This window comes from Sturnus vulgaris, chromosome 7 (assembly GCF_052056855.1).
Source record: "Sturnus vulgaris isolate bStuVul1 chromosome 7, bStuVul1.hap1, whole genome shotgun sequence".
NCBI lineage: Eukaryota > Metazoa > Chordata > Aves > Passeriformes > Sturnidae > Sturnus > Sturnus vulgaris.
Window position 1 is genome coordinate 24,458,314 of NC_142249.1, and position 26,800 is coordinate 24,485,113.

Below are 26,800 nucleotides of genomic sequence, written 5' to 3' on the forward strand. Positions count from 1 at the left end.
TGAAAACCAATTGGTTTCCCTTTGATGCTGAGTAACACATGAATTTAAAATGGAGATTTAAAGATATAATATTTAAAACCTGTTCTAAAATTTTTACTGAACATAGAATTTGGCCTGTAATGTATATTTTTTTTGCTGAGGTACCAACTCTAGCAGAATTTGCAAGGGCTATTAGTGTACCACTTCCCATTTTGTATTCATTAGGTCTTGCTAGTGTAATGACTATTGAGTTGTGACTGCAGAAGATCTTTCTCTAATCCTGTTATTGCCTGTACTCTTAAAAAAACCCTTTTTGTCTTTAGGTATATGTATATCAGAATAATATCTATTTGAAACAAAGTCCCAGAGAGGCACCAATTAAAATAACTAGTGATGGAAAACAGAATGAAATATTTAATGGGATTCCTGACTGGGTCTATGAAGGTAAGTAAATCTTGAAGGGCAACAACATGATAAATGCTTTGTTTAGATTGGTTCCAGTTTTCACAATCCATTTAAAAATATATGTGAGATACTCCTTTTTTTAAGCCCTAAGGATTACTTCTTTTCCATACTGTATTTGCTGCACCATGTATAAATTTTGTATTCATAAAGCATAACCAAAATCCTGAGTCTTTGTTAATGAAACTGTATCAGAACTCCACAAAGTTCTCTTCCTTCTGATGAAAAGGCAGAGGCTGGGAATTAAGATTTAAAGTTTTAATTTCAGTGCAAATTTGACACTTTAGTGCATCCAAAGAAATTTTAAAAAAACTTGCACACAGGAAAATCCCAAGTGAGTTAAGTGGGATCTGTGTGCATGTTTTGAGATGTTTGATGTTATTTATTTAGTGTAACTGTCTTTATGTGTCTAGATGGCTGACTAGAGTACTAAAATAGATTGGAAGACAGATTACAGTTATAACCTCTTTTTTATTTCCTCAGAGGAGATGCTAGCAACAAAATATGCACTGTGGTGGTCTCCAAGTGGAAGATATTTAGCATATGTACAATTTAATGATTCTGACATACCAGTTATCGAATATTCATATTTTGGTGAGGACCAGTATCCTAGAAAAATAACTATCCCATACCCTAAGGTATGTTTTATCATTCTTTTTACTTCATTTCTGTTGAGAAATGAGTTATAAAAATGAGAAAATTAACTGTGCTTAATTCCCTAAGTACTACCATGGTTAAATCCATTGTGACTTAAATGAAAGAAAACAAGCTTGGTCTAAGTTCTGAAAAGCTGTAGGTACATACAAAATTTAAATATAATTTAAATATAATATCAGTGAAATAAGTGGAATTACTCATTTAGGTAAAAAGCATGTGCAAAAGTGCACACTTGATAGTCAAGCCTTAATATTTTTCAATTCAGTTTACTTATTCTAATGTGTAAACTATGCAGTTGTTATTCTTCATTATAGTAAATAAATTATGAGACTAAATTATTTTTTATTTTTGAAAAAAAAGGCTATGGCAGCTTCACTTTATTTGCACACTTCATAGTTCTTTTTGATCTCAAGGGGCTTTGGATTTTAATTGCTTTCAAGTGGCAGATCTAAGGTAAGAAGGTTTTGGGTTGGCATTTCATCAGCATGTATTAGAGAGCTCTCCTGACTCTTATCATGTTCGTATGATTGCAAGGGATCATGTTAATGTATCTTAAGAATTTGCTCACCTGTCAGCTGGGTCACAGTTCTAAATTAAAACTGGATGGTTTAGACCACACATGGAGAAGAATTAAAAAACTGATAACATATGCGGTGAAGAAGCAACCACGAAATCACTTTAAGCAACCATTTCCCAGCTGGGATGTCAAACAGCACTTGCAATCATGTGAATAAACTTTATTTTTTATATGAGTTTTATGCTGAAGTCAGTGTAATGTGTGCTGCAAAGACCCACACTGCAAACAGAAAAATGGTTCTCACCAAGCACATTTTCTGTAGAGAAAGGCACTAAACTCAAATGTTTAAAAGGTTTTCTTCATGTATGAAATGATACAAAATTAAGTATGTACTACTGCTGCAGTGTCACTCTGAAATCTTATACCATTTGCTCTATTATACTCAACTGAATTCATATTTTGTAACCTGTCTACTTTCCTGCAAAAAGTACTTTAATTTTCCTCAATTTGAATTATTCAGAGCCTGGTTTTAATAACCGAAAACATTTTCTTTGAAGGCTGGAGCTAAAAATCCTACTGTTAAAGTGTTTATTGTAGACACTATTAACTCTGAAGCATATGGTCCTAAGGAGGTGCCAGCTCCTGCAATCATAGCATCCAGGTAGTGTGCCCTCAAATATGTCTTTTCTTGCTTAAAAAATGGTTTTGTCTATTTGTTTTAAATGCTTGAACTTCTGAGTTGTACTTTTTCTAACAGTGTACTGCCATATTAAACTCCTAGAAGGATCAGAAGCTAACTAGAAGAGTATTTTTATTTTGGCTGTCCATGTAATATATTGTTACAAAGGATAAAAAGTATCTTAAAACAGTGGAAGCTTTGCTGTTGTTTTTCAGAGAGCAGTATGGGGGATGCAATCTGTAGTGATGTTTATATACTCCTGTTGTTTAATAACTGCCCTTTCTTCCTTTATTTTTTTTCTATTTTAGTGATCACTATTTTACTTGGCTGACTTGGGTAACAGATACTCGAATCTGTTTGCAGTGGCTGAAGAGAATACAGAATTTTTCAGTGTTAGCTATTTGTGACTTCAAAGAGCATTCAAATACTTGGGACTGTCCAGAGGTAATGAAGTTGGAAATATAAATCTAAAATTAGTAAAATTAGCATGTGTTCATCCCTGCCATAATTATATTTTAGTGTTTTATCACAATAATCTTTTACTAGTAGTGATACCTTTTTCAGTAGTTTAATTGCTGGAAGAGGAATGAAAAATATTAATTACTCCAGGAAATAAAATCACCACATTTTTTCTTTGTGAAGCTTAAATAACAACCAAAACAAGAAAACAACCACCACTACCAGAAAAATGCTATTGACAGGCTTTCAGTAATGTTGTTTATTTCCTTCTTATGTTAGAATCTTCAAAAGCAGAACCATATAGGATCTGTACTTTTTTTAAAGAAAATCTTATTATGCCATGTTGAAATTCCATACTAAGTCTGACTAAATCACGTCCTTTTAGATTAATGTTAGATTATTTGAAAGAAGATACACATTAATAGTAAGGCAAGTTTTCTAGTAGAAGAAATTCTTCAGTTTTATCAAATCATACAGTTCTAGACACTAGGCAATTTTTCAGAAATACAATCAGATCTGAAAAGAAAACTTCAGGCTAATTGCAACAGTAACTACATTTGGTTTCAGTATGTCAGTCTATGATTTAGTCAGTTGGGAAAGAAGACCGTGCTCTGCTGAGCAGAACAGAGCTTTGTAAAGCTTGAAGAGTGTACACACAGATCATAGAGATCCTGAAGGAGACAACCGTGAATTTCAGTAACTAGTACAGAGATCTCATTTTTTCTCTTTTAGTACTGGTGCTTTTGGCTTGTCTTTTTCTTAGCGTTCATGGTACAGAACACCTAGTAAAACTAACATTAGATGAAACCTTGAACTCATAGGAAATAAAAGGCAAGAATACTTATAAAATCATTCTGTGCAAATTATAAATTACAAATTATAAATTATAAATTATAAATTATAAATTCAGAGTTTATTGACACAGCCTTTTCAAGCTGAAAATAGTTTTTACTCCTCTTTAACATGAAAACTGTTGCAAATTTAAGGGGAGTTTAAGGTCCTGTTATTTCAAAAACATTGTCATTGAAGTAGTATTCTTCCGAGAAATATTGTAATTTATTAGAAAAACAAGCATGTTAAACATAGCGTTTGCTATATTTCCTAAGTAATTGTTCCACTTTATAGGTACTTTAAACTGAATCTCTACCTTGCCTCCAAGTAAGCTATATATACATATATACATATTTTAATGAAAGAAAAAAACATATAAGGTTTCTAGGATTCTACCACAATCCACTGAAGTACTTTAACACTGGTTTAACTTTCAGCACATAACCAGTTTTATTTACTTCAGTAGATCTGTTTATGTGTTTAAAATTAAGCATGTGCTTAATTGCTTTGCTGGAACCAGACCAGACCAGACCAATTAACATCTTTCAGGACAGTGTTCATGATCCTTGTTTAATTGCATTTCTCTATGAAACCTTATTTATGGAGTCACTACTGACGTTTCTATAATTCTGTATTTATACAGTGATACAATGCTTTTATCACATTAAAGTTTGCACAAATGGCCAATCGAAGGAGTGTGAACAGATGGGACTGTTGCATTAGCTCTATTTGCCATCAGAAAGTATATCTCTGAACATTTCCTTTGGCAAAAGTCATTCTCTTGTTGAATTCAGATTGCATTGAGTCTCTAATGTACAATAAACGTGCTATGTTTTATGTATTTGAAAATAATAACAAAATATAATCTACAAGATGTTCCTAAAGTGTAGATGCATCAGAAATGTTCACATCTTCAGCTCTTGCTCATGTGATTAGACCACAGAAACCAATCTGAGCAGTGGAACTATTCATATGAGAAAAAGGTGGGCATGTCATTGTGAAATTGGGACTACTCAAATGAGAGAATTTAAATATATCCCCAATGTACTATGTCATCAAGATCTGAGTCTTAATTTAAAGAAAGGGAAATAATGTTAGGATACAGATATAAAACACTACATCCCATTTTTGTTACCTTAAAAAGAAATAAAATCCATCTTTTCCATTGATAGGTCTGTGGATCCTTTGCAAAGTAGTAAATAGTCTTCTAAGGGACAAGGACCTGCAACGTTTCCTCAAGTCACTTTGTGGGGATTAAATTAGAAGGGATTAGAAGGAAAATGTGATTTTTAACAGTAATGGCATTATGTTGAGGATAAGAAATACAAACCATATTTCTTAGAAAGCAAATTTGTTAAATTTAATTCAGACTGTGAAGAAATACTGTATTGAATGAACAGTACAAAGAAAAATTTGCGAGATAAAAACAGAAATACATTGATTGAATGCAGAATTTTTAAGTATATCACTAGAAACTTTACAAGCAGAATGTAAGTACAAATGTAAAAGCACCATTAGGTGCATCATTCATGCTCAGTATGTCTGTTTCCAAATCAGCTCTAAGAACAAGGACTTAAGATCTTCCAAATTTATATTCATAATCTCAGGATGCCCAGTAGTATCAAAGAAAATATAAACCAGCTGAAAATCTAGACCAAACTTTTAGTATTAATATTCCTGATATTATTTTACATGGATTTTTATCAAAAAATTAATGAGATTAAGTAGTTGTTCATTCTTGTTTTCAGTGAAAAAGTTGCGTAATTGCTTTAAATTTTATTTAGGTCTGATGACAGCCGTTAAAAACAATAGTTTAATTAATGTGATTACCTTAATACAGCAATATTGTTTACTCAGACAACCTCCAACTCCCTAAATCTTCATAGCATATATTCTAAAATTCTTAGAGTTTTAAATTTTACAGGCAGCTACTGATTTATTTGAAGATTTTTAATCTCCATAAATTCAATTTTCTTAAAGAGTGTACGTTTGCTTTTGTTTTTCAGAATCAACAGCACATAGAAGAGAGTCAAACAGGATGGGCAGGCGGAGTAGGTTTTCTTGTTGCACTCTATTTTAATTCAGTTAAAAGCTGCAGCTTCCTGCATCTTCTCATCAGTGCTTTGAACCATGAAGAATCCTTCTGAGACATACAGCACTACTGCACTGTAGGACTGGGACTTCTAATGCTGTGCTAGACGTAGTATCTGGCTACCTGCTTTCTAAAATTTAAAAACCTATTTCTGTCCCGACCAACTGACTAGACAGGAAAGTTGGTCGAGACAGAAATTAATGAAGTGAGGAAAGTAATGAAAAGAGGTAGATTTATAGTTAAATGTAATCCTTAGCAGCATTCTGGAGCCTAAGAATAGATGTAAAATTCCTGTGGTGACACTAGGGCAAGGGATAAAATGGGCTATCACAGTATCTTAAGAATGAAACCTGTCCACTCAGAACAGTTTTAGTGCCAGGTGCTGCACATCTTCAGCTAAGGGGGAGCCTTCAAGGTTTTCAAGATGTTTTCTCTGCCCAGTAACCCTAGACAACCATACACCTTTGGAAACTTGCAGTAAAAACAAACCCACGAGGAAATTTTAAGAGCATGAGATCAGTATTTGCAGTCATATAGTCCAACAGTGAATATGTAGTGTTGCTTATAGTTACTTTCAGGCAGGGAAAGTTAACAGAATCAATTGTGTGAACCTCACACTTCCTCAATATCCTGTAGTGGACTTAACAATGAGCTTCAATTTTCAGTGCACTGTCCCTTAAGAGGTGTTTTAATGCAAAGATCATTTATTTACAAGTATTAGCTATTTTACTTTTACCTTTTTTTTACCTTTTTTTTTTTTTGGACACTTCATTTGGGGTTCTGATGACAGATTTTTATTAGAGCTTAAGAATTTGCACACACACTTAAATCCCAGCTTTTGCCTTTATGGGCTTTCAAGCATTAGGCATCACAGATAGAGAATTCTCCAGGAGAATTTAACTTGTGGTCACAAGTCCTAGTTGAGCTTGAGTTAATATTATGCAAAAGTTATATTCACTCAGGAATGTTTGACTATGTTTGAAGTGCTTGCAGGTTGTTCCTATGTCTTCATATTTTGAAAACAAAACTTACAGTTGCAGTAGTTAAACCCTGACTGACAATTTTAGTAAAAGAAGTGATTGTTTGAAAGGAAATAAAAGTTGAATTATCTTATCTGGAATAATCTGTTCTTTCAAGTTAGTGAAGTAATTTGGGAAACTTCAGTTATCCATTTTTTTGATGCTATGCTTGCTCAGTGAAACATCCAAACAGCCAAACTTTGAGGTCCACAGGAGATTCAGTCTGGCACCATTCATGAACATTAGCTTTATTCAGAAATATTTTATTTGTTAAAAATAATTTCTCTAAAAAATAAGTTCTGTTTTTAAATAACTAAAGAAAGTTCATTCAGAATATACAAAATTATTTCACTTACAAGTAGAGAAGTCATTTGTGGTGTTTAAGAAGAAACAGTTTAAGAAATCTCAAATGACAGAAATTGTAACATGATCGCAGGGAGGTTGAATATCACAGGTACAAATTGGTTCAAAGTAGTTTGTCCCGTTTGAACTGATTAAATAGTCTTGTTACTTTTAGTATGTGTAGTATAATCTGCCAAACAGCTTGGACAGTCTTATGTCTCATCTACTGTTTTTCTTCCATTGTTTCAGTTCTTTGTTTCTGCACCATATTTTACATCAGACAGCAATTCATACTACAAAATTTTTAGTGACAAAAATGGTTATAAGCATATTCATTACATCAATGGCTCTGTGGTAAGTCAATCAAAGTGTTCTACATTGATCTAGTGTTCTGAAATAATTCTACAATATTCAGTAACTTAAATGTCTCGCTACACAGGAGAATGCAATCCAAGTTACAAGTGGAGAATGGGAGGCAATATACATTTTCAGAGTAACAAATGATGCAATGTAAGTGTCATGAAGAAAAAAGGTTGCAGTAAAACCAACGCTTAATCATTTGAACACTGTTTGTTAACTCAATAGATTATAATTAGGTATAATTTGTTTTTTATCAGAAAGTATCCATAACAAGGCACTGCATAGGGTTGTAAACATTATTTACTTATGAAAGATTCTTTGCAAATTGCCCTCAATTTTCTATTTAATTTTATCACCCATCTTAGAGAGGATTATTTAAAAACATTTAATTTAATCATGTGGCTAACCCTTACACAATTTGCAGTTACATGTCTTTTTATGGTCTCTCATTCAGCTTACAGTATAGATAGAAACTGCATACATAATTGGAGAGATTAGCTCATGAGAATTAAGACAGAACTCCTATTTATATGGCTTATGTGTCACCTAATCATAGTCTGAACAAAGATTTATTAAGATGAAAGGTATATAAGCTTAACTACTCTTCCATCGCATGCAGAAATCTCAAAAAGTCTAAATTAACTCCCAAGACGGCTTTTCATCTTGATGCTCGTTCATAGGTCATCACTTTATGGATTATTTATTAACATATAAATGAATTTGCAGTTTCTATTCAAGCAATGAATTTGAAGGCTATCCAGGAAGAAGGAATATTTACAAGTAAGTGTTATCAACATTATCTTAATGATAGTGGGTTAATAGAAGATGTCTCTGAATTTGTCAATAAAACAACTTAGTTTCAAGATGTTTAATGTGTAATTCACAAGCTGTTTTAACTAAATCTTAACCTCGGATTCTGACAATTGAGGAGAAGTGACATCTAACATTTAAATATACTCTTGGGGGAAAATTGATAAAAAGGCCAAGCATTTGTTTTTTAATTAACTGTTCTGATAGTACAGGGCCTGCATTCAAGAATATGAGACAGACACATGTAAAGTTAATTTTAGCAAAATAACAATTGTTTTATTTGATTTTTCTCTTAGAATCAGCATTGGAAGTAAACCTATGAGAAAACAATGCATTACTTGCAATTTAAGAAAAGAGAGATGTCAATATTATACAGCAAGATTCAGTGAACGTTCTAAGTATTATGCCTTGATCTGTTATGGTATGTATGGCATGGCAGCAAACATATAATCAGTTCTTCTTTGAAATTTATAGCACTGTAGTTAATACTGATTACCTCAAATAATTTTTGTGTGACTCACAGAAATTTCACAATAACCAGGAAAGATTTCCAGAAAGAGACTTCCCATGTTCAAAAATTTTGTGAGGATGTTTCAGTAAATACAGATATATTCAGGATTTTTTACTTTTTCAACAAAAAGCTTGGGATTTGAAGAATAAAAAACGAATTTTTGAATGTCTTTTGTGTCACAAAACAGATTTTAATCCAGCTCATGAGAGCCATTTTTTCTTGCAGCAGCCAGAGCAGGATTTAGAAACATATACTCTTTTCCAGCTTATGTGATCAAAGTTAGCTGTGAGAAACTAGTTTACTGTATTTCCCAACTGAAAATATTAAGACCTATGTCAGCCAAAAATATTGGCTGTTTAGCACCTGAGAATATTTTTAATAACTGATCTAAGAAAAATTCAGTTAAAGATATGTGATCATTGAATCTGCATGCAAGACACAAGTATTAAATCACCTCTTCTGTAATAAATTAGGTGATTTCAGTGATCTGAGGTTTCATCCACTGCTGTACTCAAAAAACAGTGACATCACAATCTAAAAAAAAGAGGAAAAGTATCCAAGGTTTTCCTTTTGTGTACTTCTTATAAAGTTTACTGTTCTTGTGATTCTGCACTGACTGATCAGCTGAAAGGTTCCTTAGAACTTCTCTTGAGCAGAGAACCAAATGTAGGAAATAACAACACCTTTCAATCATTTTTGCACAAAATAGTCAGTAAGGTCGTCACCATGTGAAAGGCACTCACCTTCACAAATACGATGTGACATGTTCTCAGAAGAATGTTTCACGTTGTTAGTTCTGCATTCACCTTACGTAATCACATCTCAGGTATTAACTAGATGTCACTTCATCTCTAGGGAGGAAGCATTAGTGGATGTAAAGTTGCTTCTATTATGTTTGCTAAGCAATGCCTGTGTATATATGTCTTTGTACACACAGCAGGGACTAGTGAGTTTTACAGCTGAAAATACTCAGATTTGTGCATCAACTTTGAGCTCTTTAGCTCCTGTCAGTTATCAATGTTAATTTAATATACACTGCATCATCAAATTCCAGCTTCAAACTGTAAACTGACTTTTGATCATTCTTACAACAGGTCCCGGGATTCCAATTTCTACTCTTTTTGAGAATCGTGGTGATAGAGGTACGGCAAGTATCCTGCCTATTCCTGAGCAATTGGCATACTCCTTTATCTCTAATCCAGATCAAGGTCTTCTAATACAATACTTAGGATTGTGATCAAGAAGCCTTTCATCTTGTTTAGTATTAAAATAGTGTCTTTCTAGATTTGTTCAGTATAAAATCCAAACATGAATGAACACACTGATGCGTTTATCTCAATTCCCGAGTCCAGCACTTTTAAAACATCCTGCTGTTTTTCCTGTTTACAGACTGTAGATAAAATAAACATGGACAATTCTTTGTCTATTAAATTTTGAGTCAAATTTTGTAGAAAATGTTATTGTGATTTCCAGAATATTCCTTTTCATATTTGGATGAACACAAGACTTTCTTTTTCATGAGGCAACGCTACCTTATACAAAAGACAATAGTGTACTATTTAAAGTTTGACCTATTGTACTGTACTAATTAGAGTTTGGATCAATGACTTCAGCCATCAGTAGGGACGTCAGAGAAGAGCAGAAGCTCTTTCAGATGATCAGTTCAAATAGCTGCTTCAGACAAGGTGTAATTATTGATACAAAGTGTGATCTTTAGCAAGAAACATTCAGAGCCCTTATTCTTTAAGTAGCCTGTTAGTGAAGACTGCAACCAAGCAAAGCAGGAACTTTCTAACTATGAAAATATTAATTGTTCTGCAGTGAATCTTCTCTCTCTGTCCCTTGTTTTTTTCCCTAAAAGTTCTTCTCCAACTTTAAGCCTTCAGTTCCTGGAATGTTGTGAAAACTAGCATGGTTCTGTATAAACTTCAGTGATTTAGCATTCCCTTCCTTCCCCAATAATCAGTGGATATGAGTTGGTAGGTGTAATGGTCCTTACAGTTCAGCCTGCATTGACAACTCACTTGTTAAACTGAGTGTTGACCAAAAGACACACAAAAACAAAAGGAAGACAAATGCCACAATATTGTTAAATTAACTTAATCATTATTATTTAGTGTCCAGCAGTAGTTGGTACACCTTATTTTATAACCACTTAAAAATTTTTGCAAATGGAAGATAGGTTAACATGTCTATTGCAGTTATGGTATAAAAACTGTGTTCTGGTATTTCTTTTGCAGAAGGTTTAAATGGATTTAAATGTTTAAATACAGTGCATGCATGGATTTTTTTTAATATTTAATCCATTGTTATAACTCTGTTTTTCCTGATTCACTGTTACCTTTTATATAAAGGGCCCCTACTATCTTATCAAACTATGCATTGCTTGAAATGCAACTAAGGGCCAAGTGCAGTTATGTGTTTCTTAACCTCTCTGCAGCAGAGAACAATTTCCTGTAATGGATTTTCACCATTGATTTCATCATGGCTCCCTCTTCTGTGCCGTTATTCCCAGGAATGAAAACAAATTCAGGCTTCTCTTTGACTTCATGATTACTTTTTTTGAATTAATTTTCCTTCAGTTCCTTGCTTTCATAATCTCTTCTGTGGTGCAAAACTATTTTTAGTAAACCCATTTTTATTGCAGTTGGCAGCATTTTGAAACTGTATTACCCATGACTTTTAGTAGGAGACAGTTACACTGACATAGATCAATTTGGAAGTTCCTTCCAGGATGCCTACAATTCAGTTGTGGTAATGGGGAAGTTTCAGGAGTTTTGAGGGGAAGGATGAAAAAGGGTTCAGCTGAGTTTGTATGAGGATCCAAAGGCATGATGATCTTTCAGCCATAAAAAAAACCCACTTGAATCTGCAAAACTTGTCAAGAGTACTTTGAAAGAACAAATTCCAGTATTATATTTCTGGCATGTCCTAAGCACTACCTAGCTCAATATATGTTGAGAGAAGAATACTTCTTGTACTTTTTTGAACATTTCCAGAAATAAGGAGGAGGGAAAGGTAAAGGAAAAAAGAAAAATCTCCTGCAATTTTAAAAGGTTCTTTCATTCTGAAAGTGAAGCTAAAAGTCACAGATTTCCATTATGTTTCCAATATTCTTCATCCCTCACTACTCGTGGGAAAACTCATAAATAAACAAGACCCCATAGAGTCATACAGTTCTGCAGTCTGTCCTGTAAGTTAATTAAATTTTAAACAGTTATTTTTTTTAATTATGTAACTAAATTTGGTCTAAAGCAAGTAAAACAATAAATGTTAGTACTATTTAGATTTAAAAAAGAAAAAAAAATTAAAAAAGGTTTACTAAGTGAGCATTAATATGGACAGTGAGATGGTAAGTCTGGTGTCTTTGTGTAGGAGCATATCATACAGTGATTAAGAGAAGCTTTGCCATAGCCCCTTGTGAAACTGAATTTCCTGCATTGCCCAGAAACAAGCTATTCCCTGATGACTGTGCTCGACCACACTGCCCAAGGGTCTCAGAAGTTAAACTCATGTTAGTCTGATAAGCAAAAGAGGAGATACAGGAGATACAGGACTGTGTTTTGCACAGTGCCATGAATTTTGCATTTCTAGCTCCCCCATTTTACAAAACTGGTACGAGGGATCTGCAGGAGAAAGCTGTTTCTTCTTAACATGCGGGACTCTAACACTCAGAGGCAACATGTGAAATGATTTGCATTGCAAAATGTACATCCTATAAAAATCTAACGAGTGTTTGTGCACTGCAATACCAATGCTTTTCTTTCATTTAGTTATGTGATCAAGCCCAATTAGAAGTGTCTGAATGGATTTCATTACTCTGCTTGTAAAATTCACAGATTTCCGTTCTGTTCTAATAACACAAAGTAAAGGAATTTTAATTACTGAAGAGAAATTAACAATAAATCAGTTAATAATTCAGGCATTTCTTTTACTTAGAGCTCAGAGTATTGGAAGACAACTGGGAATTGCAGTCTGCTTTGCAAGAGATCAGACTGCCAAAAGAAGAAATTAATAAATTTGAAGTGGATGGTATAAGTAAGACTTACACATCTTTATCGTACTTTTTATTCTTACCATTTTAATATTTTACCTTCATTTTGTTATAGTAAATATTGTTTTCTGTAGAACAAAGTTGTTAGCCTGTCAGCTTGGGAAGAAGAGACCTGTCCAATAACAGTTAATTTGTCTATGCTTCAGGGTATCTCTCAGCAAAATAGTCGTTAAAATACATTTGTTTCACAGTGCAAGTTTTTTAAAAATCTGTAATACTATTGGTAAAGAGTTTAAATATTGTGTAAGAACAATATAATATGTTGGTAATAAAATGGGAAATGTAAACTGCTGTTTATGTGTTACGCATTATATTGACTTGCTTGTGCTGTTCTTTCCAGTAGTGATTTACCAACAGTATCCCATGGTAATAAATCAGTGTAAAGTTCCCAAAACTAATATCTGATAATCTTAAATCAGTTATGCTTTTCTAGGTATGTGGAAAAACTAAGAACCTGGACTTTTGTGCAGTAATAATTTAATGCATAGCTAAATTAAAGTAAATGTGGGTTTCTTGGAAGCTGTTCTTCAACAGCTCAATATAAACAGTTAATTGCATCAGTTCTGTGATTCACAGTTCGTGCGCTGTGTACTATGTGCTGATTCATGTTCATACCCTGTTACACCAGACTCTGGATTGTGCCTAGAGGAATTGTTTCAACCATTAATAATCTAATTTTAATTTGTCTTTTCTAGCTTTGTGGTACAAAATGCTTCTACCTCCACAGTTTGATAGATCCAAGAAGTACCCTCTGCTTATTCAGGTGTATGTAACTCTTACTTTCTTTGAATGTTTTTGTTTTGTTAGAAAACACACTTTTCTAATTTAACAAAACCTGGGACATTTGCAACATTTTATAAAGCAAAAGCAAAACTACTTACTTCTGTTTCGTTTGTTGTGGTTTTTCAATATATTTCTGGAATAGAAATGGAGATCAATAAGGATTTTAATGTTAATCTTAGCATGGTAAGGATTACTGTCTCAGAGGAAAAGAAAGGCTAAAATCATGTGGGCTACTCCTTGCTCTGTAGCTGCTTCCTGTTTATCATGTGACAATCTGAAAGTATTGATTTCAGCTTTGCTAATATGAAAAAATACAAGAGCCTGCTTCATTTTTTAAGAAGAAAAGAAAACTAAGCCATGTGGACTTGCTTGTTAAGAGCATTTGCCATAATTTATTGCAGGCAGAAAAGGCAATAAAAATTGCAGTAGTGAAAAAAAGAAAAAAAATATGCATAAAGAAGAGCTGAGTGGGTGTAATAAACTTTACATTATTTTTTATTAAATAGTGATGATCCAAAGGTTCAAGAATGCTAGGTATGTTTGAAGTTTAGAGTAGAAGAGTCCTGTCCTTGAGATCAAATGTGTAATTTGCATTAGACCATTCTCATGAGGAGTGTCTCTATATTGCTCAGGTATGTGGGATGTGTTCTGCCCACAGCTCCAACAGCCCATGATATTCCTTACTGAAACAAATAAGGTCTATTATAGCCAAAAAGTGTAAGGAGCTGTATTTCTTTGCTTTGTTTTCTTTTCTGACTGCATGTGGGAATCAAATGCAGAAGAGCAGAAAAGTTCCAAAAAGGGCTGTTATACCTAAGGAATTTGGAGACAGCAAAGAATTGAATCCTTGAGGGATGGCTCTTCCCTCAAGCCTTAGGAATAAGACCTAAATGATTAAAATGGATTTTTGATAGCAAAATCTCATAACTATATGAAAATAATAGTGGGACTGTTTGTCTGCTGAGCTCTCTGAACCACAGTCATGCACCAAAATACATGTGGAGAAAAGTGTATCAGTACCAATAACCATTTACTATTATTATTATTATTACCATTCGTGTCCATTAACCATTTATAAATTTTTAAGTATGAGTTGAAAATATATAAATTTTCATCCTCAGGTATGGAGGACCTTGCAGTCAGAATGTAAAGGAAACCTTTAGCATTAGCTGGATAACCTATCTTGCAAGCAAAGAGGGAATTATTGTTGCTCTGGTGGATGGCAGAGGGACAGCTTATCAAGGTGACAAGATTTTGCATGCAGTATATCGAAGACTTGGAGTCTATGAAGTTGAGGACCAAATCTCAGCAGTTAAGTAAGTAGATTATCTCCCTGTATAGCTGTTGTATTTGTACCTGTGTGATGTATACCAAAAAGTAGTAAGGTGAAAGAAATATTGAATTCCCAGCCTTTCTTCCAAAGACCTGAGGTCTCCAGGGAATAAGACAAAAACACTTGTAAAAATAAAATATTTAGCGTTTGCTTGACTTCAATGAGGTTTTGTCTGGTGTATTAAATCCATATACCACTAAGTCTACATTTGGACCTCATGACTTGCATTGCATAAGAGAATCATAAGAGGATTCAGTCCTAAGCCTAAAGAAATATAATTGTCAGTGGTGAGAGGTAAGCCAATTATCCATTTTTCTGAAGTTATGTCCTATAGGGCAAGCCTACCTCAGTGACCATAGAGATTAGCCAGAGATCCATAGGGATTTACCTCACTGATTAGCTAAAGGTCAAATGAGAAGTTTGTATTGAAACTGAATCTGACACAAATGTTCTATAGGTCAATGAGTCACAAACTTGTATTCTGTGCTGTTGTAGGATAGTTAAGAACAACAGAAGGTATCTGAGATTCCCTGATAAGTGTTCCCCACCAGGTGCTCCTTTGCATGAAAATGCTTAAAAGTGTTCCAAGGGAAGTCGATTCCCTATGCAGAGATTTTGGAAAGAAGTGAAAGCTGAGGATTGCAAAGAAAGGTTATCTTGTTAATTTTACAGATGCAGTAGCACTGCTAAAGTGAGCATTTGAAGAAGTGTTAGTTTGAACCCCACAGAGATGACTGCAAGGCAGGAATTTAGCCTGGACTTTGGTGTGGAATTTGGCCCATCAAAGTATGGATAGATTTCCAGGTGTTTCCAGTAAACACCCTGTTTTCTCCTGACCCGACTAAGATACTGGAGTATCTTAGCTGGAAATTAGAGGTAGCAACCCAGGTTTTCACAGCTTTCTCTGCTTGAGAGCACTGCCTGTATTTACAAGTATGTGTGAAGAGGATATCTGTTCCTTTCTCTTTCTGCTTTGTGATAATTCATTCCCTCCTCAATGTTATAAATATAGATGAACCATTATCCTTTTCAGTGACAAATGAAACAGAATAGCTGTATATCATGTCAAGTTTTTCTATTATTCTATTATTCTGTTTTCTGTCTTGAAACTTTTAGGAGTGGCATACTTCAAAATATCACAAGAATGCTTCTATATTATTCTGAATAGTCACTCAGGCAGAATATCAGAGGGAACCTAAACTCATTCTGCAGTTGCAAAATCTGCTGAGACAGGCCATGAAAAAATGACCTCACATTTCACACTTCCCAGTTTTCTGTCAGCACCTAGACTAAATTTTTATTCAGTTAAATGTAGTGCATTCCATCTTCCTGATCTAACACATGGATTAAGATGCATGATTTTTAGAGAGCCTTTATACTCCAGTGGGAAGTTCTTGGAGGGCTTTTACTGTAGGTGGAGCTCCCAGGATTAAGACAGTAATATAACAAAGCTGAATAATATTTTGGCTTTTCTAACGCTGTCCCACCCAGATACTAGCCTATATTTTGGGTGTTATCAATCACTTGGGCTTATCCTAGTAAATAAGGCTACTATATGTCCTGGTGTGTATCTGAACCTATTGTGTTTATCAGTCACTATCAACCTTTTGTGGTCTTTTGCCTCATCCTCTTTTCTTTGCTATTGCTAATACATCTTTAAAAATACAGTCTCCACACTCTGATGCAGGATGTTTGTAGGAGATCTAATATTTATGTTTCTCTTTGACCTGTTTGACTCTTGAGAACATAAGTTTTGCACCTTTTATACATTTCAAGGTTATTACCTACTTGGAGCATTAGTAGACGATTCCTTCATTATTATTTTTTATTAAAGTAGCCGTAAGAGCTCTTTACTTTTCAGGCACATAAAACAAAAGTTTATTTCTCCAGGGAATCCCTGATCTCCTTTTGAGAAATCAAAGTATTAACTCACTGTGACATCAGTATGTTGAGTATCTTGCACGATGAAGTCTGAATGTTAATGGTAATCCAGCACCTCTGGCACTAAAGGAATGAAAATGATCCTCATCCACTGGAACAAAAATTATTATGATGAAAGTATTAATTTCAGCATTTTTTATTCTTTCAGGAAAAATTCTTCCCTTTCAACACCTATTGATTGAATAGTTGATGCTTTGCAGAATTCAGGCATGCTATGTTGATTGTCAGTTTGCTCAAATTGGTGGGATATGTGAAAAAAAGTGAAAGAAAAACTATTTTTTGCTGATTTTCTTGTGGTACTAGCAATTTTTCACAATAATGCATTTACTTTTGTGATTTTATTTTCCACAGAAAATTTATAGAAATGGGCTTTATTGATGAGAAACGAATAGCAATATGGGGCTGGGTAAGTGATTGGAGTTTTTATATCTATCTTTAAATAATCCGGCAGTATAATTTTTTCATTATTATTCCTGTTTCTTTCTTAAATATGTATAAAATGTCTTCTGCAAATGTGTGATGGTATTGCCAAAGGGGATGGTTCCTGCTGGTACTTATATACACGCAATTGCAACAGTTCAAGCCCCCAAAAATGAATCTTTGGCAGCTAAAGAGGGAATTTTGAAAAGCTCATGTCTAATACACTGTTTGGACTGGAAATTAAGCCAAATAAAGACATTTTAATTGGCTGTACGTTTAATTTAGGGACTTAGTGGCATAATGTCAAAATTCAAGTATTGTCCTTTCCGATCTGAGATTAAAATAGTGAGAAAAATCCTATGACTATCTCTCATGAGAAAATGTGACCCATGCATCATCCTGAATCACTGTGTACTTGGCTGGCTTTGCAATGGTCATCAGGGATGAATCTGGGTCTGAGGGGTTTGTAAAAATCACAGTTTCACCAAGATGTGGAAAAATTGGACAGTATGGGATTCATTCCAAATTATTAGCCAGTCTATTTTTCATCTTTGTTTTTTTTATGTATTTCTCTTTATAATGCTCCCAGAACCTTAAGTAGCCAAATGTATTGCCTGATCTTAGGCAGCACATCAGCAGAGTTGCTAAAATCTTTCTATGAAGCTTCTACCAACCAGTATTTAAGTTACTTTGGTACAGTTACTACTCTAACATCAGAATAAAATGGGTACCAAATGGTGAAATTAAGTGACACAGACACTTAGAAGTGAATAATTCTGAAGAGGCATTAAGGCCTCAAGAAAATATTTTCTTTTTTTAAGTCACATAATATTTTATTTCACCACAGTGTTTCCAGAACCAGCTATGAGCTTGGACACATTGTATTCCAGTAGTGGATATCACTATCAAGGCACTACTACCAAACCTATCAGTCTTATTTTACAATTTATTTCCAATTTATTATACCATTTCCTGATCTGTAAGCTTTGAAAACAGCTGAAAGGTGTTTCCTTACTTATAGGCTGCAGCTTGCTGAGTGTTCATGAACTTGTGCTTTCAGACTCACCAAACTCTTCAAGATGGCAAAAGCTCTTAAATAAGCATTAAAGTAATTTGGGCTGTGAACTCTCTCTCTGGGCCTGTTACAGTGAATATATTTATCTGCCCAATCCTAATCCCTTACTTTTTAGCCTTGTGGACTGATTTTTTGAAAGATCAAATTAGAAAATCAGATGAGTTGGAAAAATTATATGGATTACTGTTCCTAGTACTATATCCCTCACTATCATTTCAAGCTGAAAAGTCAACAGGATGGACTAGCTTAACTTCTGTAAAAAAAAAATAATAATTCTGCTTATATCCCTTAGTTTTTCATATGATGCTGAAGTAATCTTCAGAATTTTTCGTGACACACCATATTTTTATCCCTTCCTCCATTCCAAAGTAAACAGAAACTCATTATTTTGCAAAGACTTCATATGAGTTTTTCCAACCTCAATTCCACATCCTGTGGAGAGCTTTTTATTTACATTATTTTCCTGTCTCAGCAACTAGCTCCAGTTTCACAGTTCTATTCTTATATCCAGGCTTACTTACTGCATTACCCTTCTTACGGCCATGAACTTATTCTTCCTTTCTGGGCCCCAGTCTGAGGAATCAGGCCAGAAAATACTAGGAACAGTGGCAGGCAGTAGGGAGGAATTAGCTTCATCCTGAGTTACATGAGTACCTTAGTACTGATGATTGAGTTTGTTCAATATGCTAATCTTTAGCAAAAACTAGGTAGTTTGTTAAGGGAGGGAAAAAGCCTCTAACTCTTCTTGAGGTGCACCTTGAAAGGATGCGGGGCATTGAAAACAAGCTGCCAGAAGAAAAGTTTCTATTTGGTTTTAGAAAAAAAAATATGTCAACATTGATCACTGTTGAAGCAGATTGAGTGGAGAGGATGTGTATTTTGGATGTGATTGTGATTGGTATCATTTACATCTGAAATTAACCTTGTTTTGAGCTATAGGTTTTGTTAGATTACTGTGAAGGATGCTACCAAATTAAATTTCTCTGTGATTGTAAGTGGTAATAAAAGCAGTATCCTATGATAAACATTGTAGAAGTAGCAAAAAAATAAGTGATTTGATAAAATTGTCTAATCTCTTTCACAAGAAATTGCATCAGATCCATTTGATATCAATAAATTAATTTCAAAAAAACCTCAACCTTTTGTTACTTTGTCCTCCATGCATTCAAAGCAAATGAGTTAATTTTGAATTAATTTATAGAAGTTTGATTCAGAGAACAGAAAGATATTTCACCAGTAATTTTAAACTGTGATTTCCTCCTAGTCCTATGGTGGCTATGTAACTTCTTTGGCACTTGGATCTGGCAGTGGAGTATTTAAATGTGGAATGGCTGTGGCTCCTGTTTCCAGCTGGGAATATTACGGTATGGAAACTTGTCATAAATACTGACTTGGAAAGCAAGTTGCAGCATTTAATGACTTCTTAAATTAAATCATTGCAGGAGACTGGCAATTTGAAACATAAAGATATTTAAATTACCTAGATTTAAAACTTTTAAGACCTTAAGTTTAATGTTTTTCTTGCTGAAAATAACTGAGTGCAACTGGCGGTTTGGAACTGACTTTGTCGCAAAGAAGGTATGTCTGGATAATTCCATATGCACTTCTGTAACAGTAAGTGTATAAAGCCCTCTCAATAAATTGCCATTAAGGAGTGATCTGCCTACAAATCCTCTTGAAAGATTATCACTGAATTCAGAAACAGCTGAACTGATTTCTCTGCCAGTAACAGTCATAGTACACTTCAACTTCTGACACCACGGATGACCTGTGTCAGGTATTAGTATTTCTGAGGACTGCAAAGTTGTTTCCAAAAAGCAGTGGAAAAGAGAAGGACTATTGTGTTTGATTTTTTTCTTTAATTAAATACTTTTCCCTTTAAATGTTTCTCAGCCACACTTCCTGTATTGTTGTGTTATGATACATATTTTTATTTATGTTTATGGAATTAGGCTCCAAACTGTTAAGAAGAAACAACACTGGGAGTGCATTCCCAAGGCCTTCCTGTGTGATTAAAGCAGGAACATACTCATACTTGCCGACCTGTTAAGCTTTTGGCATGGTGATAAGGAACCTTAGTGTAAAAAAAAATCATGGCATGAATATTTTCAATGAGTAAAATGTAGCACTTTGAACACATTTACTTAGCATATGGTCGTTTCCTAAGAAGTCTTGGTTATGAGAGAAATTTTTGGTTAAATGGGAAAGATTCCTTCCCTGACTGCTAGCACAGACATTCCTTGTATTTATGGTGTTTTGCAAACAAAGGGGAAAATATTTGTATGACACAGGAAGCATAGTCTTCGTGTTTTCACTGGCATCAAGATTTTTTTAAAGACATTTTTACTCATGATCACAAAATTATTTCCAGGATGCAAGCATAAAGCACTGCTTTTGCAAAAGTCCCTTAATGAAAGAAGGGTTATAAAAATTTGTCCCAGCATCACAATTCAAATGAAGCTTTTAAATTCAAGCAGATTAGACCTGCACCATTGCAATCTCTACGTCAGCTGAATTTCCAGGTGGCAATTAAAGAATCTTGCTGAAAACACACTGTAAAATCCAAACAGGCAAATGTTCCTCCACTAAGGAAGGAAGGAAACAGAAAGAGGTCTTGAGTCATAAGTTTTGGCAAACAGATCATGTTAACATTAGGGTGAACGGTGTTAGGGGCAAAACTACAGGACATTACATCCTTGAGTCTCTGAGTAGTATCAGTATTCAAAGGACTTACTGGCCCCTACAGCTTCTAAATTTTGTCCAACCCTCTTTTAGATGCACAGATGAGATTCTGGACCATTATGTTTTGTCAGAAGCTGTCCCACCCCCCTCCATTTCGAGTCAGAGTTAATAGCAGCTGAACAATTATAAGATGGAAAGGAAGATTCCATTCAGGGACAATGTATAGTTAAAAGTATTATGTCTGTGACTGTTTTATTAAAATTTATTTAAATTTATCTGCTTTTCCTTCCTCAATAATTGACAAGCTGAATCTTCCACTTAGTCATTATAATGCAGTTCTGCTGACCTCTGTGGACTTGTTGTAGCTATATGGGTAGAAGAGAGTGGAAAAATTGGCTCAGAATACTGTAGAAATGAATGCCATTCAGAAAGAGTCTATCTTATTGAAAACTTAAGCCCAATATGGTTGTTTGACACTGTGTTGACAACAGATATTGCACATTTTCTGTTTTCATGGAATGATAAAGGATTTTGATAAAAGACGGGCTACTTAAATTTTTTTGGTACTTATATTACAAATTATCTTCAGAAGCCTTATTTGGCTGATCTGGGAGACATAGTACACATCTTTAACTCTCAGTGGTAGCACATGTAAATGACACATAATGAGCTATGGGAGCAAGTGTATATTGATTCATTTTCTTTTCCTGGGAGGAGTCTCATTTCTATTTTTTAACAAAACTTTTCTAACACGGTGTTTCAAACTTGACAAGATAGACAATCACAATTCTTTAATGATTACAATGGCTATCACCTATCTTTTGAGAGGGAAAGATGATAGCTCTTCTTTTTCAGAAAGCCCTTACTCCCTTAAATAAATGAAATCCTTTTAATTCTGCAACTTAACTGCTCAGTATGTGTCAGTTACTCTTTCAAGGCAAGGTCATAAAGAAAGTCATCTTCTGGTAGTAGCAGCTGCTGTGTCAGTTTTCCATAAATTTTCATAACAGCTCCTAGCTAAAGTACAAATACCAAGGCAGCTCAAAGAGAGATTTTTCTACTGATTTCCTGGTGATGAATACTGTTCAGTAATTCACATTTATTTTGTCAAATCTGTTACCAGTCTTGTAGTTGTAGTTAGAAAAACGAATTGAACAGAGACCTGAAAAGCAATGGGCCACCTTTTCAGTTCATGCCTGCAACCTTTTCTGCTCCCCGTCATTGCTGAATATATACATTCAATAGGCAAAGGACAACATGCATATCCATATTTACTGTTAATACACATACAACGCCTCAACTCCTCTTTTTAAGGTGTCAGAATTAGTCTGTGTCATCTTTTCACCATGCACCTTTATTGGTTCATTGCCGTATTCACCTGACTTCTGGAGTTCAACCCAACAGCATAAAGCAGTATCAATTAATTACCTTTATCCACAAAACCTAGATGAGTGTAAAACCACTATTTCTGCCAAGATGTTTTGGAGAACAGTAAATAATTATCCTTCATAGTTGATTTTTAAAATATGTTTAATTTTGGTGTGTTATGAGGAAGCAAAGAACAAACACAGTTAAACATAATTTAATTTCCTATGTGTCACAGAAGCTACAAAATATCTGCATTTTCTTTATCTATAGCTTTTTTCTTCTTTAATTTCAGCATCGATCTACACAGAACGATTTATGGGTCTTCCTATAAAGTCCGATAATCTTGAGCACTATAAGGTGAGAATTCTGTTTCTCTGCTGATCTGCCTTAAATTTGAATCACGCTTCCATGAATAACTGGAACTCTGAAGAGAGAAAGTGGCCCACTGCTCTCATGATACAGTCCTTATGTAGCAAAGCTACTGCCATGGAATTCTTATCTACATAATTAACTGTGGGTTTGTATTTATAAACCCCAAAAATACTAAATGGAAGTCTTTATTTTCTTACTTGGGCAAGTGAGACTGTTCTGCCAGTGCAAACCATTAGCCTAGAAAAGAACTCAAGTGAGAGGGATTAAAATGTTGATGTTGATAAAGTTTAGATTGGTACTGTTACCTGTGATATGCAAACGGCTTCATGCAAATTTAGCTCTCTGATAATAAGATCACAAGCATACTAAATGATCAGAGCAGCTTCCTAGAACAGGTTGCAATAGCAACCTAGAACAGGTTGCCATTCTTTTCTTGATAGGAAGTCTGTAGTTTCCTCTAGCAGGACACACGCCAGCTCTGGATAGAGAGAGGCCTGAATTAACAGCCAAAGAACTTAGTGGAAACACTCCTGTTAAAGATTTGGATTGTGTTCTCAGTACGTATTTCCATCCTAACTCAAAGAACAGACATACTCCCTACCTAACAACCCTGGAGGAGCTATCTGGGTAGCCAGGAATTAGAGCATTCTGGGAGTGACATGACTAGTGCTGTTCTTTGTATTAATTGGCCCTTAGAAAAGACACTAAATATCAAATCTATTTCTGATAGTGTAGAGATATTTGTGACAGCACAGAAAGCTACCTGCTGCAAGCCAAGCTTGCACAGGGATCTTTTATAGACAGATATCATCAATATGGCACAGATTAATATTTTTTCTCCTGCTAGTGCTTTTCAGAACACATGCAAATGATGTAAGAAAAAGACAGTATTTATTTATAGGTATTCCTGTCCTGAAGCCAAAGTCACAGATCACAGTTGCACAGAATCATTTAGACTTCTGAGATCATCAGGTCCAGCCATTAACCTTGCATTGCCATGTGCACCACGAAACCATGTCCCCAAGTGCCACATCTACACGTCTTTTAAATACCTTCCCAGATGGTAACTCAACCACTGCTCTGAGCAGCTTATTCCAATGCCTGAGAACCCTTTCCATGAAGAAATTTTCCTCATATCCAGTCTCAACCTCCTCTGGCATAATTTGAGCCCATTTCCTCTTGTCCAGTTGATTGTTGCCTGGGCAAGGGGCCGACCTCTACCTGGCTAAAACATACTCTCAGGGAGTTATAGAGAATTTTAAGGTCCCTCCTGAGCCTTCTCTTCTCTGGGCTAAGCATCCTCAGCCATTCCTTAGAGAATTCACTCTTCAGACCCTCACCAGCTCTGTTGTCTTCAGGATGCACTCCAGCACCCCAGTGTCTTTCTTGGGCCCAAAACTGAACACAGGATTCAAGGTGTGCTGTACTGGCCTCAGCAGTTCCCCATACTCACTTCTCTGGTCCTGCTAGCCACATAACTTTTGGTACAGACCAGGATGGCTCTGGCCTTCTTGGCCATCTGGGTATGCACTGGCTCATGTTCAGCTGTTTTCAACCAATACCTACAGGTCCTTTTCTACCAGAGAGCTTTGCAGTCACCCTTCCACATGGCCCCTAATGCTGCATAGGGGTGGTTGTGACCAAGAGCAGGACATGGCACTTTGCCTTGTTGAACCTCAGACACCTGGATTTGGGTTATTGATCCAGGTTGTTCAGATCCCTCTGTAGAGACTGATGTGTATATATATACACACAGCCATATACATGGTTTCTGTTGTAATCTCAGATTGATATGAAATCCCTGCTGTCATGTCACTTCAACTGTTTGATTGTTTTTCTACTAGGTAATGAAAGCCTTTCAGCACTATAAATAAGTGGTTTAAATTGAAGTTGCTGAACTGTTCTTTTTTCCTCTCAACAGAATTCAACTGTGATGGCAAGAGCAAAGAATTTCCAAAACGTAGAGTATCTTCTCATCCATGGAACAGCAGATGGTGAGGTTTGCAAATGGCAGAACAAACACAGAGCCAGAATCACTTTGTTTGAAAAACATTAAGCATCTATCTTTGATTGGGTCAGGACTTAGATATTTGGTAGATTTCCATATGACCTATCATAAGATGCTTACTCGTTCTTAGTAATGTCAACTGTATCACTTGATAATTAGTGGACACAGCTAAATGCACTATAACTTTATGCTTTGTGGTATTAACACGTTTCAACAGACAATCTCTTTTTTTTTTCTTTTTAGATAATGTACATTTTCAGAACTCAGCACAAATTGCAAAAGCTCTGGTTAATGCACAAGTGGATTTCCAGGCAATGGTAAATAATACACTATTTTTCAATTTGAAAAGTGGTTCATAACTTTATCAATAAGCTTATCTGACATTTGGCAGTGTTTTTAACAACCCTGTTCAACTGAACATGCTTCAAAATTTGGCAATTGCTAGTGCATTTGTTATTCTTCATAAACAACTTCTTGGTTTCTTCCCCAAATGATTTGCCTGCTCTTTTTTTCCCTTGGCCTTTGGATGCTAGCAGGATTTTCCTCTTGTCAAGAATAACTTGGAGGCTTTTAAAATGAGACAGGGAGAAGAATAAGAATCCAGCTGCCCTATGAGTGTTTCTGATGCCTGGTAAAAGAGGAAGATGAAAGAGCTGAGTTCTGGGGCCAAATTGTCACTGGTTGTGTTAGATTCTGTCTTGAATTGGACTTGCCTGCCGCAGGCACAAAGTGAAACAAGAAAAAAGGGTGTAAGGTATCCAAATATATATCCAGAATCAGCAAAAAAAAAAAAAAATCTCTGAAAAGCTTGCATGGGATAGCAGGTACAGGCAAAGAGAGAAACACATAGGCAAGAGGTTGCAGGATATAAAGGATAAATAAAAAGGAAAAATGTAGATCTGATTTATATACTAATCTCTGCTTCCAAACCGTTTTTCTCAGGGCTAATAACCAAAGTGTTTGCCTGCTATCAAACATACTGGCCTTCTGCCTGAGTCTGATTTTACAGGGCCATGAACTCCCCAAAAAGGTTGACAGGGGTTTGTAGGCCCTGTTGTGTATTACACATTTTCTGCCTCCTTTGCTGATCTTTAACAAATCTGGGTTATATCCTAAGTATCTGGAATACTGTATGCAGTTGTAGTCATTCTGGTTCAGCTACTGTGGAATGGCAGATATTTCTGAGTTAGCATAATTCATATGTGTGTTTTATTTCCAGTAACCACTCACAAGATTCATGGCCCTGCTGTAATGCAAGATGTTTTGAATAGAACTCTAATAACATTTAGCTGAAATTTTGTTGCTTAGAGCCCAGTACTTATTCCTAAGCAAGACTCTTACCCCTATTGCCCAGGCCATGCAGGAGGTCAAGGGGATTTCATCCCTAATGGCATCTCAGTGCTCTTTTGCCTCACTTGATACAATTGGCCTGTAAGCACTGAGGCAGTAGTGATTACTCTTAAATAACAGAAGGCTTAGAAACTTTTTTTTCAGCAAGAATAATAATATATTGGGAACTGATAAAAAAAATTACCAAGTTCCTCTTTTTTCTTGAGCCATCCACTTTTTCATGTATAGCAATAAAACAAATTTTTTGTATTGTTTAACTCTTGCAGAATTGAAAACATAGCATAAGGGGTTTATGTTTTGTTTTTATTTTTTCTTTCAGTGGTATACTGATCAGAACCATGGAATTCCAGGCCTTTCCAGCAAACATCTCTACACCCATATGACCCACTTCCTCAAACAATGTTTTTCTTTGTCAGAATAAGTAGGCTACTCAGAGCATGCTAAGGCATCTGAGACATCTCTGGGAGAATGAAATGACAGCAGCACCCAAGTTGTATAGTTTTCAGGTGAATTGATTGCAGGAACTTTGAAATTTAAAACTTGATGTTTACATCCACTTTTGTTATTGTATATTAGCAAATGTTATGGTAACAAATGTTTTGACACATTTGATACTTATTTGACAGAAAAAAATAAAATCAGAATGTAAAAGGTCTTGTGCATCTATTGCTGACTTGCTTAAACTTACATTCTTCA

General features: G+C 35.0%; 1 protein-coding gene across 1 annotated transcript in view; it reads left to right on the plus strand.

Moving 5' to 3' along the window:
• Positions 1-26,758, plus strand: part of FAP (fibroblast activation protein alpha) — a 36,936-nt gene extending 10,178 nt beyond the window's left edge. Inside the window, exons 8-26 of the mRNA XM_014880896.2 lie at positions 303-423; positions 925-1,079; positions 2,173-2,276; positions 2,603-2,738; positions 5,591-5,635; positions 7,287-7,391; positions 7,477-7,547; positions 8,124-8,177; positions 8,504-8,628; positions 9,813-9,860; positions 12,658-12,756; positions 13,468-13,537; positions 14,677-14,871; positions 17,181-17,235; positions 19,589-19,688; positions 22,667-22,731; positions 24,668-24,740; positions 24,998-25,071; positions 26,424-26,758. Of these exons, the coding sequence (XP_014736382.2) occupies positions 303-423; positions 925-1,079; positions 2,173-2,276; positions 2,603-2,738; positions 5,591-5,635; positions 7,287-7,391; positions 7,477-7,547; positions 8,124-8,177; positions 8,504-8,628; positions 9,813-9,860; positions 12,658-12,756; positions 13,468-13,537; positions 14,677-14,871; positions 17,181-17,235; positions 19,589-19,688; positions 22,667-22,731; positions 24,668-24,740; positions 24,998-25,071; positions 26,424-26,525 (1,797 nt within the window). The 3' untranslated portion in view covers positions 26,526-26,758. The remainder of the gene's footprint in view (positions 1-302; positions 424-924; positions 1,080-2,172; positions 2,277-2,602; positions 2,739-5,590; positions 5,636-7,286; positions 7,392-7,476; positions 7,548-8,123; positions 8,178-8,503; positions 8,629-9,812; positions 9,861-12,657; positions 12,757-13,467; positions 13,538-14,676; positions 14,872-17,180; positions 17,236-19,588; positions 19,689-22,666; positions 22,732-24,667; positions 24,741-24,997; positions 25,072-26,423) is intronic.
• Positions 26,759-26,800: the final 42 nt, after the last annotated feature.